Source organism: Struthio camelus, chromosome 1 (genome assembly GCF_040807025.1).
Source record: "Struthio camelus isolate bStrCam1 chromosome 1, bStrCam1.hap1, whole genome shotgun sequence".
In the NCBI taxonomy this organism is placed as follows: domain Eukaryota; kingdom Metazoa; phylum Chordata; class Aves; order Struthioniformes; family Struthionidae; genus Struthio; species Struthio camelus.
The window spans coordinates 197,068,967-197,082,296 of NC_090942.1; the positions used below are offsets into that span (position 1 = coordinate 197,068,967).

At 36.7% G+C, this 13,330-nt stretch overlaps 1 protein-coding gene across 13 annotated transcripts in view; it reads right to left on the reverse strand.

Moving 5' to 3' along the window:
- The window catches only part of NBEA (neurobeachin), a 530,623-nt gene that overhangs the window by 25,308 nt on the left and 491,985 nt on the right, over positions 1-13,330 (reverse strand). For all 13 annotated transcript variants that reach the window (XM_068930067.1, XM_068930069.1, XM_068930074.1 and 10 more), the window contains one exon: positions 659-748. In XM_068930067.1, the coding sequence (XP_068786168.1) occupies positions 659-748 (90 nt within the window). The remainder of the gene's footprint in view (positions 1-658; positions 749-13,330) is intronic.

A 13,330-nucleotide genomic window follows, 5' to 3' on the forward strand; every position in this document is an offset into this window, starting at 1 on the left:
TGTATTATTGTTGATTTACAAAACTTAAGAGAAAACTTCTGGTTCTGAGCATTGAATCAAAGGCACTGAGGGGTACAGAGATCTGCCTCTTTCAGTCTGGCTCTCTAAGAGAATTCTTTGCAAGGAGCACACAAAAGAATGTGTTGGGAATGAATTTTAAGGTTCAAAATGAAATTAGAAATATACGTTATATTCTCCCAGGGGAATGGGTGGGAGGATTCCAGCATTTGAACTACAGTACTTCATTTCTGTCAAGTAGCCAATGTTCATAGATCAATCCCTAATGATGTATCCTTTAAAACAAAACAAAACAACATGTTCACTCTAAGAAAAGCCTGCAGCCATTCTTATTTCTGCAAGAAATTTCTTGCAGAAATAAGAATGTAAATATATACTTATTAAGCGTACAGTTATGAAGCTAGTGCCATTTCTCACACTAATAGACAGGAAAAGTCATGATCAGAGGAAGCTGAAGCTATTCAAGCTTCCATCCTGCTCTGCTAGAGCACCGTGAGCTATTATTTCCACAAAGAGAAGAAAGTACGGCTATACGGGCAACGGAGGGCATTAAAAGTGGTGCTTAAACGGGTATTTTATGACCTAAAGAGGCTCCTCGGGTTCAAAGGAAATGAATTCCCAGCCAGCAGTTATGTCTCACCAGGTGCATGGCAGAGCTCCGCGGTGGATGGGGCTCAATGAGCAACTGAGATGGCGTCTGTCCAAAGTTGTGTATCTGTGCCTCCATGGCCTGCGGGGAAGGGAGAGCGACTGTCATAAGCAATATGCATCAAGGAGAGAGGTCAACACACTGTGTGACAATGCAAGCATATCCCAAGTCAGCCATGAAAAAAGTCCAGAAAATTCACCCGGTGCTCTCCTCCCAGGCTGCAGACTCATCCAAGTGTTAGTATTTTGTAGACAAGCTTTGCTTCTCCTTTCAAGCATGCTTCAGTTAACCAACTAACCATTCTTATTTCCAGTAACTGGGGTTACACGTGAAAATGTTAACCTGTGAGGACATGCAGTTCACATCTTGAGAGAGTTTTTTGCACTAAAAAGTACACATATACCTTAACAAAGTCGTTTGTAAGGAGGAAAGTATGAGGATCTCTAATAAAATAAGCCTCTGGAATCTTAAATCAGGGGAAAGAAAAGCCAAGTGAGAAATACAATTCATGGATAATGTATAAGAAAAACAAAATAATCACTATTTCAACAACACCATTCACAGGTTAAAACAATAAATGGCAGAAAAGAATCCTGCTAGGGCACATTCAGACTGTAAAAATCTTTCCAAGTAGCATTCATTCACTGAGTATTTATTTTGTGCTTAATGTTGTTGCATTTTTCCATGGGCTTTTGGTCATCATAATTCTGAAGTGAAAATATAGTAATTTCAATTTGTTCTTCAAGATTTAAATCTACTTTTAGAATAAAACTAGAGTAATTTGTTAGGAAGCCCATAAACTGAGATGTTTCAACTACTCAAACAGTTCATCCAAACAAAACTATATATAAAATATATATTTTTTAAACTTTGGCAAAAGATTGCTGTTTATAATCACAATACTGTTTAAGAACACTGCTTATCTTTCATATGGATAGTTACTACTTTAGTCCATCTTGTAAAATACACAATAAAGCATTTACGTAAAAATAAAGTGGCAGATTTTGAAATGCACCGTGCATTAGGTACTGTATATACACTGTACCCTGCACTACGGACCCTTAATACTTTTCTTGTAAGTTCTATGAATTTTTCATCTGCTACCATACAACCAACATAAAAAAAAAACCCAAAACTATCTTGGAAAAGTCTGCTATTTCTTTCAGATATAAAATAGTAAGAAATACAATTAGCACTTTAGGATACAGAGGAACTCAGAGGAACTCTTTCAACCCACGTATTTTGTAATTTCTACATGGCAATACGTGTTTTTCCTCCATTTCATAGCATAGATGCAAGAACAGATGTTACAAAGACGTTTCCTAACAGGTCACTAATGTGTGCCAATTCTGATGCCCTAGATTGACAGATATATAACGGAATACCATAAACATCTGACAAAAAAAGAAAATGCAAAGTCCAGTAAAAGCACTGAAGGACTTTCCATGGTTGTAGCCCTAGCACATGATGTAATGTTTTGGTAATGATGATGCAATTGTTTTGGTTTTGGTGATTTCTGTCTTGCTGACTGTCAGAGTGGACTTTATTCTCCAAGGCACAGAGTGTTAAGTCTTGAGAACTGGCGAGCATCTCAGTTTTCATTAACATCATCTCCCTTACACCTGAAATGGTCAAACATGTTTCTTTTGTATTTAAAATCAAAAAGTAATTTTACACAAAGCCCACATTTTATCTTCGTGGGTGTACGTGTGTACATGTGTACACATCCCTACAGCATATATCTATATTTACACAGCACGTAAGCATGTAAATAGCATCTCTTTACATGCTATATAGATACCTTCACTCTTGCAGACACTATTCATGTAAGAAAATAAAATTAACTTCAAATCAAATCAAACATAGCATTTTCTATTATGTCCATCACTCTATAACTGATTTTCCTGGTGGACAGGAGGGAAGGTACTTATCCTTGTCAGTGAATTTGATTTTTAAAATAATAAAGACTAAAACCAACAATATCAGGCACTGTATGATGTACACTTCCACATAGCTCTGCCGGTAATATTTTGAGGAAAGTAATTTCCATTTCTCTTTTTCCAAATAAATATCAAGGTTATTCCTTTAATTTCTAAATAATTCTATGTTGAAATAAGAGTGTGAATTGCATTTGGCAGCAATCCTGAAAAAAAAAACAAACGAATTTTCCTCTACAGTGATCCTTTGCAGCGATCCCATAAATGATACTTCTGTTTTCTTGCAGGCACATTGGAATGAATTATTAAACTTTTTTAAGTGGAGCCCAATTCTAATCTACACATATACTTTCATGTTGTCCAGTCTTGGCAAATCCTGATTGTTTGGATATAAATTCTGTACGCATAAACTTCACTGGCTTTGCCTCCCAATTCAGGTTGATTTACGACAGTAACAAGGGTTGAGAGAGAGAAGCAGAATAGTAGTAGAAACCACAAATTTTTCAGATGGTGAGGAATGGACACTTAAAGCCTAGCTGTCAAAAGGAACCGTTACTTTACAGCTGAAAATGTCCTGGTAAATACTCACCTACATACTTTATGTGCTTACATTTTAAAACATTTTAGTTAATGCCAAGTCCTTCCATAATGCAGAATCAGGAACTTGATACTCAGGGACTATTTAATATTTGTGCTGGCTTGCACTTATAAAGTCAACTCCCCTGTCCTCAGGCTCTCTGTGATTAGTAATGTTACCTTTTTCTTCCAAAAATATCATTTGTAAAAATGACAGCTCTTGGAACTCTTAAGCAAACTAGACAACACGAAAAATATTCATAAAAATACCTGCAATAGCATTCAGCTGCTGCACTGAGAGCATAGTTTGCACGACAACACAGCTGTGCACAACTACAGTTATTATTCTTCTCTAGATCTCAAAATACTTGGAAAGGATATAAAAACCCCGTCAAAACTTACATGGAGATAAACGTAAGCATATAGGGATATAGTGACTGGCCCAAGGCTGTTCCCAATGTTGTGCCCTATGTGATCCCTTGACACAAAATGAAAAGCAGGTACAGAACAGACCTGTGAATAATAATGTAATACATTGATTTGTTTTTAAGGGGACTGTTGCTGCATGCAAAATTAATCTGAAAACTGGTAAATGCACACCACATTTTTTCCTGAACTGTGTATCATCAAACTTTAGATTTATGGACTGGTCTTAAAAATTTCCTTCTAATTTATCAATTCCTTTTCTCCCATCAGATCTTGAGTACTCTGTGCAAAGTGCTACAGCACTCCATGAAACACACATTATAGTCAATTTAATATCTTTAATAAAATTTAGTCTTATTTCACCTTCAAATGCCCTTTATGTAGAAACAGTATAAGGTTGGAAAGCAGTAGCTGCCAGATTTAATGCTTTTGAAACAGCAAAATGGCAATTATATTAGTTTTCACTTTCTTAATAAGGTGCTGCAAAAAAGCTATTTAGTGGGCTGAGCTGAGATTCCCTACTGTTTTTACTACGCATAAAATGAGATTTGTACTCCAGACACTTCAGGGAGTATTTGTTAGGATACGATCATGTGTTGCAAAAAGATAAAATGGGTCTTAGTCTATCACTTGATAATAGTAGGTCAGAATAAGGAAAGAAAAAGATCTGCTAAATTGATGGCAATTCAAAGTTCAAAATGCATTCATCTCAAATATCCTCATTTATGTGATCCAGAAAAATACAACTCCATAGCACTTAATATTGGCCATTTGAAAATCACACACAGAGGTTCATATATGAATCACTATGTATAAATACATAAAATCATGCAATCTTATGAATGATACTGATCTTAGTTACAGTAAATGATACCCTAAATGCAATATATTGTGCTCAAAGGCAGTAAATCCTTAGTTACAGTTAACAGTTAATCCAACCGTTATGCTTAAAGGCAGACTGCACATTCACAAGGATGCTGGGATGCTCCTCTGCAACCTGTAGGATCAGTCCTCAGCGTCAGCTTCCTGAAGGACAGGGAGACACACGTGCCTGCTTCGCTCATAAGGCAGTCTACCAAATTATTTATCTTCTGCTTTTGAATAGATTGAAAGAAACACAAATCAAGTCAGCCATTAAGTAATGTAAGCAACCTGTTTCCTTAGGTGTGAGAAGAAAGCTGCTTCTTAATGCTCAAAAGCCATGTTTCCACTAGTAAGCAGTGCAACCCAGCAGGAGCAGACCTCTAGCGCAGAAGAACTAGCCCCGAGAAACCCACACTGAAACTACGCAAATTTCAGGCTTTCCTCCTAGGCTGGCTCTGGGCTGCACGCCCACCACCCACTGAGCTACATTAGCTGGACCCCTGCAACACATTACTTTATCTACTCAGTTTAGAACCCAGTTCGCACACTCTGAAACTGCTCTGCAGCGTGAAACAAAGCACGGCAAATAGGGATGACTGGCACGTTCACTTCAGAAGCACAGCCCTAATCCAAATGAGAATACTAAAACCGACTCATCTGAAACATGACAAAAGTGAAGGTTTCTTTTGCTCTTGGGTACACCTTTGCTAAAGGTATAAGCCATGAAGCAGTTTACTTCTAACATAGTCTTTCTTCTGCTAGTTCTTTAGAGATGCAGATAAAATCACAGAGGAATAAATTAATAGTCTATCGTGTTTGGAAACCCCTCCTTTGCTTAGAGAGACACAAGGTGACTACATAACACAAGAAACATAAAATCATGAATACTTGTGCTTTGTGTCATGGAGGGAAGAAAGGAATTTCTGAAAATGGACTGCATTAGAGATAAGACTGTTTTTACTTTTATCAAAATGTTTTTACTTTGATGCATGGCTTTGCATGATTCATCTTCACTGACTACTACCATAATAAGTTAAATTTTCTAAAATATATATTACCTAAGTTCCTTTATATTGTTATATTGTTATCATGATATCCTGTCTTTTAGCTGTTAATTCCTACAGCACTGGTGTGTAAACAGCAGTTTTGCCCTTTAAGTTCTACTTGCTCCTGCAGTGTACGACTTTCAGGTTTTTCTACAATCCCTTTCCCCTGAGCCTGGGGATGGAGCCCAGTGAAGAAGCAAAGCCTATGTGCATTTCAGAAATATGCAACAACACAGTGATATTGATCCCAATCTGCTTTCCGTGAAAGTTTATTTCATTGTTGTACTCAACTGAATATAGGAATTCTTAAAGTGCTCTCCTGCACATGCAGCCAGCGCGCTTAACAGCCCCCAGCACCGCCTCCTTCAGAACGAACATGATTGACAACCCTTTGGTGAGTAGCATAAGCAGCTTGAAAATGTTATTGTTTCGTACTAATGGTGTGAGATATTGCTTTTTTATTTGCATCTACAGCTGTTAAATGGCATCAATATCTTCGGGACTTTTGATAAGTTAGGTTAAGAATATTGATTTCCATTTTATTATTGTATGTTTGGAGGAAAGAAGTGCTGTGGTTTAGAGACAAGCAACGACTCCACTAGTCTGGAGGCTTCGATACAGTCGGTTATTTAATCAGGATACTCAGGGGACTGAAAGATGGGCACAGAAATGGATTTTCCCTGCAGGTCACTACTTTATTAATTTAACAATGGAGAGCAGCAATCTTAAGCTCTTTCCTCTCACAGGAGGCATCTCATTGGATCCAGCGTACAATTAAAAGGTTTGCCATCAGAAGACCAATAGCTCAGAACTGACCTTCCGCCTCCTCCAAGATTCAGCCCACCCCTGAAGTTTTTTCTCATTCCCTTGTGAAAGGAAATAGTACTACAAAAGCAATGAGAGTGTGAAAATTAAGATCTCCCATTCTCTTTACAGGCATGTGTCACATCAGATCTTATTTGTCTCTTGGAGGGCTGCCTCCTGGCTTTCACATTCGCCATATTAAGCATTATTACCTTATTTACCTTATTACATTACCTAATCGTGATATCTAGTTCTTTCTTTTTTCACCTTTATAGTTCTCTCATTCTTGTCCCTGGCAGTCCATAATGTAAAACATCTTTTAAACACTCTGTCAGCTTAATCCTAAAGCATGCATTTAGTTAAAGACACTGAAAACAGGAAACAAATTCAATATATCTCACAAACACAAACAGAGAAGGTAAAGCAAAAATAACATAAAGATGGCTATCCCACTGCCCCTGCAGGCTTCGTTGAGAAGGTCTGTCACACTTTCAGGCATATTCTCACGTGAGCAAGGTTTCCTGAGGTTCTGAACACAAATACTTCCTTTTCCACTCTAGACGTTGACCATTCCCCTGAAAACCTTGGAAAACATCTTTACTTAAAAGAGTACTGTCAAGCAGTGAAATGCTCCCTCTCTTTCTAACTATGTCAGAAGGGAAAAAGATATTTCCTCTATATCCTGTATTCCTCTTCCAGCTCTGCCTGGAACAATGGAGTTTACTACTGTTAAAAAGAAATTCTAACATTAAATTATGTTGAAAGCTACAACAAACTCCATTATGCATTATAGAAGGAAAGGTTTTACCTCTCAATTCCTCTGAAAAGGTTTATGTTGTTATAGGGGCTCCTCAGCCCACACTGATCAGTTCGTCACTTTCTTTTTATAGTTAGCTGTGATAATTTTTAAAGCATGGGTTGTTCTCAGCCCATGGCAATTTTGGTATATTTGCTTCCCTGCTGATTTGCTGTATGCAAGGCAGATACGAAGAATCCCATTGCTTGTGGAATCACTGTTGTGCAAAACTCTGAACACAGGCTGGAACGGAATAAAGTCATGCGTATTTTTGTTTACAATTCCACTCAATTTTTCTTTCATCTTTCATACAAACAATTTTCTTACTATTCTAATTTTATGTCTTTATTTTCTTCAGTTGAACTATTGTATTTCTTACGCTGATGTTTGTAATAATTCCTGTCCCATATAGATTGGTAACATTTACTGAAACTCTTGTGTGTTCATTGATGTCATGCCAAATGAAATCATTGCTCTGTCGTCATCCTCCCAAATCTGTATCAAGTTTATAACAGAAAACGTTGCTTTCTTTGATCATTAAGTTGCTGAGTACAATACATTAGAAAAGATTTTACTGCTAAGTTACTTTTGTGAGAGATGTAATAGCATGATATATTAATTCATTAAATATGTAACTTCATGTCAAGAACAGTTAAGGTTTTGAAACTTGGGCTATCAGAATTTTTTATTTTTAGATGACTGATTATTGCTGTGAAATCATTTTCCTATTAGACATAGGCATAGCCTTTCCATAACAGACAACCTTAGAAACAAGGATTCCTCTCAATCTGATGAGCAATTTTGTTTTTCCTGACGACATTCTTTCATTTATTTTAAAAATACTGTAATTGTGCAATTGTGTAATTGTGTAATATTGGTCTTTTTTACTAGATGATAAATATATGAATTGACTGATTGAAATCACTTCTCATCATCCAAACCGTACTCATATCAGAAAGCACTTCAATATCCTTTTTTCACTATTCAGCCACCAGCATTTATGGTTACATTCAAAAGGCTACATGGACAAAAGTTCTATGTGATTTTTTTTGGTGAAAGGCAAATCTAGATGATCTTTCTCATCTGGTGTTTAAATCTATGGAACCAGTTTGCCTTTGACATCTTGATTCTGCAGCGCAAATGACAAAACCTGCAACAATGGATTTGTTGATATTACTCCTTTATAGTACCCCTTTATGTGATGGTAATCAAAGTATCACAACATCCAGAACTGCAGATGTGTCCTATCTAGTATTTGCAAATCAAATCAATCCAATTCTGTTGCCTCAATGCGCCTACCGTTGCACAAGTCCTGTTGGTACCTCACTCTTAGCTCTTCAGAAGATCTTGTTCAGAACATCATCTTCCATTCTGGCCAAACTGCTTCCTTCGTCCTTAGTTTGTCTTCCATTTCAAGTTCCATGAAATTTAAGTTATTACTGTTACTACCAAAACTTGTGAAGCTATCCTCGCCTGCATCGTCTCTTCTTTTTTTCTACCATTGGAGTCTTATGTTTGTCATACCTCTCCTTTCTTGTCAGTCCTGCCTAGAAAGTTTTGCTCTTGTCAAGCGTTCCCATTTCTCCTCATTATGTTCTCTTTTAACTAATTTATTTTTCTGTTTTTCATGAGAAATACCAAACAGAATACCCAGGATGCTGAATTATTAATTTATGTTTTTAGATCTTTGGGATGGAAAATTTATTTTGTTAAAATTGAGAAAACTTGTGACATCAAAATTCTTTACTGAAAAGGCTCCTAGGAATCCAAATGCATTTTCTCCAATAATGAAAGATTATTTTTAAGGCTTTTCTAAAGCAGAGAGACATCGATTAGATTTGCTTGAATTACTATATGCATAAAAGTAGAAAAAAATCCTCTGAATTTTAAAGTGCAGCTTCTCTTTTGTCTAGAACCACTAAAATCTTCCATAGTCTAAAAAAGGGGAAGAAAAGGAAGAAAAAAATTATATGAAAACTGTCATTAGCATCCCTTAGTTGGCAGTCACTAAAATTTACAGGCATTCTAAAAAAACACTGCTGCTGTCTGGGATGCTACAATTGTTTCCACATGTGAAAGGCAGTGAGTAGCAGCCAGAAAGCATGAAGTTTCAGTTGTGCTGAGCTAAAAATTGCCTGTAGTTTTTTTCAAAATAGCACTCTGCTAAAGAAACCTGCTGAATTTTACGGTCAGAAGTATTTTTTTAAAAAAAGCTTTTTTTGTATAGAAACTCCTAACTAGATTATATTATATAATATCACAATGAATTCACTAAAATGAAAAAAAAGTTCAAAAAGTCAAGCTTAAGAAGTCCCAAAAAGCTCTAGAAAACTGCAAATGTTGTTTCTCTGCATTAATGATCATACCAAGAGCTCTCTGTTCCTATGGTAATTCCTTCACTGCTTTTATGAGGTTCCCAAGGACTGCCTTCCTAGCCCTTTCCCTTCCTCCTCCTCTATGTTGAGAGCTCCAGATGTCCTTTCTGTCCTTTTCCCCCATTTCGTTGTTCATGTGGATTCTCACGCTCCCACTGTGCCTTGGCCTGTCTCTCCCCCCTTCTCTCTCTCCCCACAAGAAGACAGGAGAAGTGTAAATGCCCATCTTCCCGTGCAACTCCATTTCCCCCTCTTGATCCCTCACTCTTACTTCTTTTCTTCAGACATGAAGAGAAGTTGCTCGCTCTGGTCTGTTCAGTTAAACACATGCAGGGCATTATTCTGGACAAAAAGTAGAGATATTTTGGTTTTCCTTTTATTTAAAAATAATAAAAATAATATTTTCAAACTGAAGCATCAGTGATTACCATTTATACCGACCAGAACCCGGATCTGAAAGCAGAAGGTACTCATTCTGCGGCAGTGATGACAACATGGCTATGATACCTTTACGATCCTAAAAAACTTAAAGCTCCAGATACTGTCCAGGAGTAGAAATGCTATCAAACAGAGAGGATACTTTGAAAATCTTTTGTTGTTTTTCCTCTCCATCGAGACAGAGCAAAGAATAAATGTCTACCGCTCATGAAGAACTCCTGGGGAAAGAGACATGCAACAATCCCTCATGTCCCCTGGACAAAACAGGAAAACTGAATGTGTCTGTCCTTATTCTGCAGCCCAGTTTGGAAAGCAGAAGTGGTCACCCTTACCTCCATTCACAGATATCAACAGTCCAGGGCATCCAGTGAAAAAAGGCAGTGGTATTTCTGAGGGAACTGGGAGAGTCTGAACACTTCTGAAGGACTCCCTGACTTTCAGGCTGCATGACCAAATGCCAAAAGGTCAGAGAAGCAGAAAGAGCCTGGCTTTGCTGTTATCTGACCAGCTGTTGGAATAAAGGGAAGAACTAGCTGAACTGAGAATAAAAAGCAAGCACCATAGACTTTTTAAGAGCTTTAGGGAGTAATTGGGAGTGGAGCCAAGGAAGTAGCATTGGGCTACTTCCCATGCTTTTCAGGGAAGCTCTGATATCATCTGAATGAGGCTCTGCTTCTTGCACACTAGTGAAATTTTACTGTATGCTATTAGAGGGGAGAATTTGTTGGGGATCACATCAGGTATAATACTATTTATTAGCTCCCTTTGCCTTTGGTTTTGTTTAAGACAGTGTGTATGTTTTTAATTGTCATTTTTAGGAGCACAGAGGCCATTCAGCATAGGCATTCTCTCCATAAAAATGCAACAGTAATATCAGCAGGAGGTTTCATTGAAACTTTGAAACTTCACCCACTCTTTTCTAATTAATTTTTTTTTTCTTGGTGCCTAAGAGCTTTAACAGTCCATGGTTACAGCTGGTGTTAACTATATTTTTTTATTTTAAAAGCTGAACTGTAAGCTTTAAAAATTCACAGTTAAATACCTTCAAATCAACAACGAATATAAAGTTTTTGCATGGCAAGTTTATTTGGGAAGGGAATGACTTTTTAAAACACAAAAGTTCTGACAAAAATTGGCAATATAAGAAATAAAAAAGAAAGCAGGTGAATATTTAGGCCAGTATTTAATTGCTAATACTTGGTTTAAATTACACACAATTTGCTTTAGTTGCAGGAAGTACAGTAAACTAAGGCTCTGGATAGTAATCCATATATGGTAGCTGCTCAGCACATACACTGACCACATCTGTTTCACCTATTTAATGACTTAGTCTACTTAAGTCAGCAGAGGACCAAATATTCCATTTTCCAGGCAGAGGGAACTGAACAATGAAGAACTTCAAAATGCGAACCTGACACTGCTGAAAAATTTCCACCCATACTACACCATTTAAAAAAAAAAATCCTACAGAAACTATTAATTTGTCAAAATCTAACAAATGATAATCATGAAATAAAAAAGATGCTATGACTTATGATCGAAGTTAATGCAAAAATAATGGGCGCAAACTGACGCAGAATTACTATCTAAGTAGCTGGGTTTGTGTTATGCTCACGGCTATTTCCATAACAGAACACAGAATAAAAGATACAGACGGAAAAAGTCTCCGTTTTTCTATCATCTGCCTTATAGCGCACATTCTTCCTGACAATATATTTTCTAGTGTTTGCCCATTCTAGTTTGAAATGACCCATGCAATGAGGCTTCTAAAATTTCTTTTAAAAGATTTATACAGTCTAACAGCATAAAGACTATAGGAAACTTCTACTGACATTAAGCCTAAATTTTCCTTTCTGAATTTGATCCTGTAACTGCTAGTTAATCTGGTACTAGTCCAAGTAATTTCCCTATCTCAGTTGGCAGGAGCAACCTCTGTATTCCTGGATTTCTGCTACACGTCCCCTTTCACTTCGTTTTTTCTTGTCAGCTCTTGAAATTCTGCTCATAAATCATTCTTCTCTATCCACTCATCACTAGGATGCTCTTTTCTGGACTCTCAAAACTTTCTAGTAAGACAGCGTATAGAACAGCATACAGTGTTCAAGAGCAAGTTCGGCCAAAACACATGAGAAAGAGGGTCTATTAGGGACTGTTCACATCACATGGCAATTTGGCCAGTAGCTGAGAACAGTTCAGATGATCATAACCAAGCAATCTTTTGAACTACTGGGACACTGCAGTCTTCTGATGTAGAAAAAAAATAAATGAAGGTATAGAATCAAGGCTAGGGATTGTAATTTTAGTGGAAAATAAATAGCACTAATAGCTAAACTAATGAGTAATCTCCACTGCCAGAAGAAGGATAACTTGCACTTGTTTCAGAAAGGCATTACAGAGAAAACACACAACATATTTCTTTCTACTTATTTTACAATTAAGAACATACCCGTTAGGAAAAAACAAAAGAAAAGCGGGAAAAGAGAGAAGCAAACAATATAACAGGCCTGAAATCTGGCAGTAATAAAAGAGGAAAGGGTACTTAATCATTAAAGAATGTATTTTAGCTGTGACCTTTTTTCTTCTGGTTTATTATTGAAATAAAACATGATCACTGAAAATATTTTTTAATGTTTGTAATGCAGAACAGACTCAATAAATTGAAGTATATAATACCCATATTTTATTCTTTACTTGTTTTTTAAATACAAAACGATAAAAAATTAAATGTGAGCTTGTGTTCAACTTGTGCTTACTTGTCAAAATAATAGCACAATTCACAAGCAAAATCTTTCCTTGCTAATGAAATAAAATGCATTAAGAATGCGATGATCTTACAACAGTTTTTCCTTTTTTCTCTCTCAATTTTGTGACAAAACCTGTAATGAAGGTATTAGTTTTTGTCTTATGAATAATTACTATAGGTATACTGAAAGGAAAATAAATGCTGAATTCTCTCTGCTCTCAGCCTCATCTACCTCTCACAAACCCTCCGGCTTGTACCCATCCTAAGAAGGTGCTCAGAGATTCACAAAACATACTCTTTACTACAAATTTAGTGGTAATGACGAGGCTCCAAACATCTGCCAGTCTTCAATTTATCTACTGCAGGACACAGGAACTATCTCAGAAAATAGGCAAACCTTCAAAACTAAAAGCTGAAAAGGGACTGACAGGGCAGCAGGTAAAACGTACATAACGAAAGGTGAATCACATACAGTGCTTGTGAAGCTATGATGAATTTCATTTTTGGAAATAGGTTATACAGTTAGCTTTGAAATAAATGTCCTCAGCTATTTTCAGAGAGTTTAGCTTTTAAAGAAATAATTACGCTTGGATTATTTCCCAGAACACATTCTTCAAAACTTCACTTTGCTCTTGACATAAATTGAAAACAATAATAT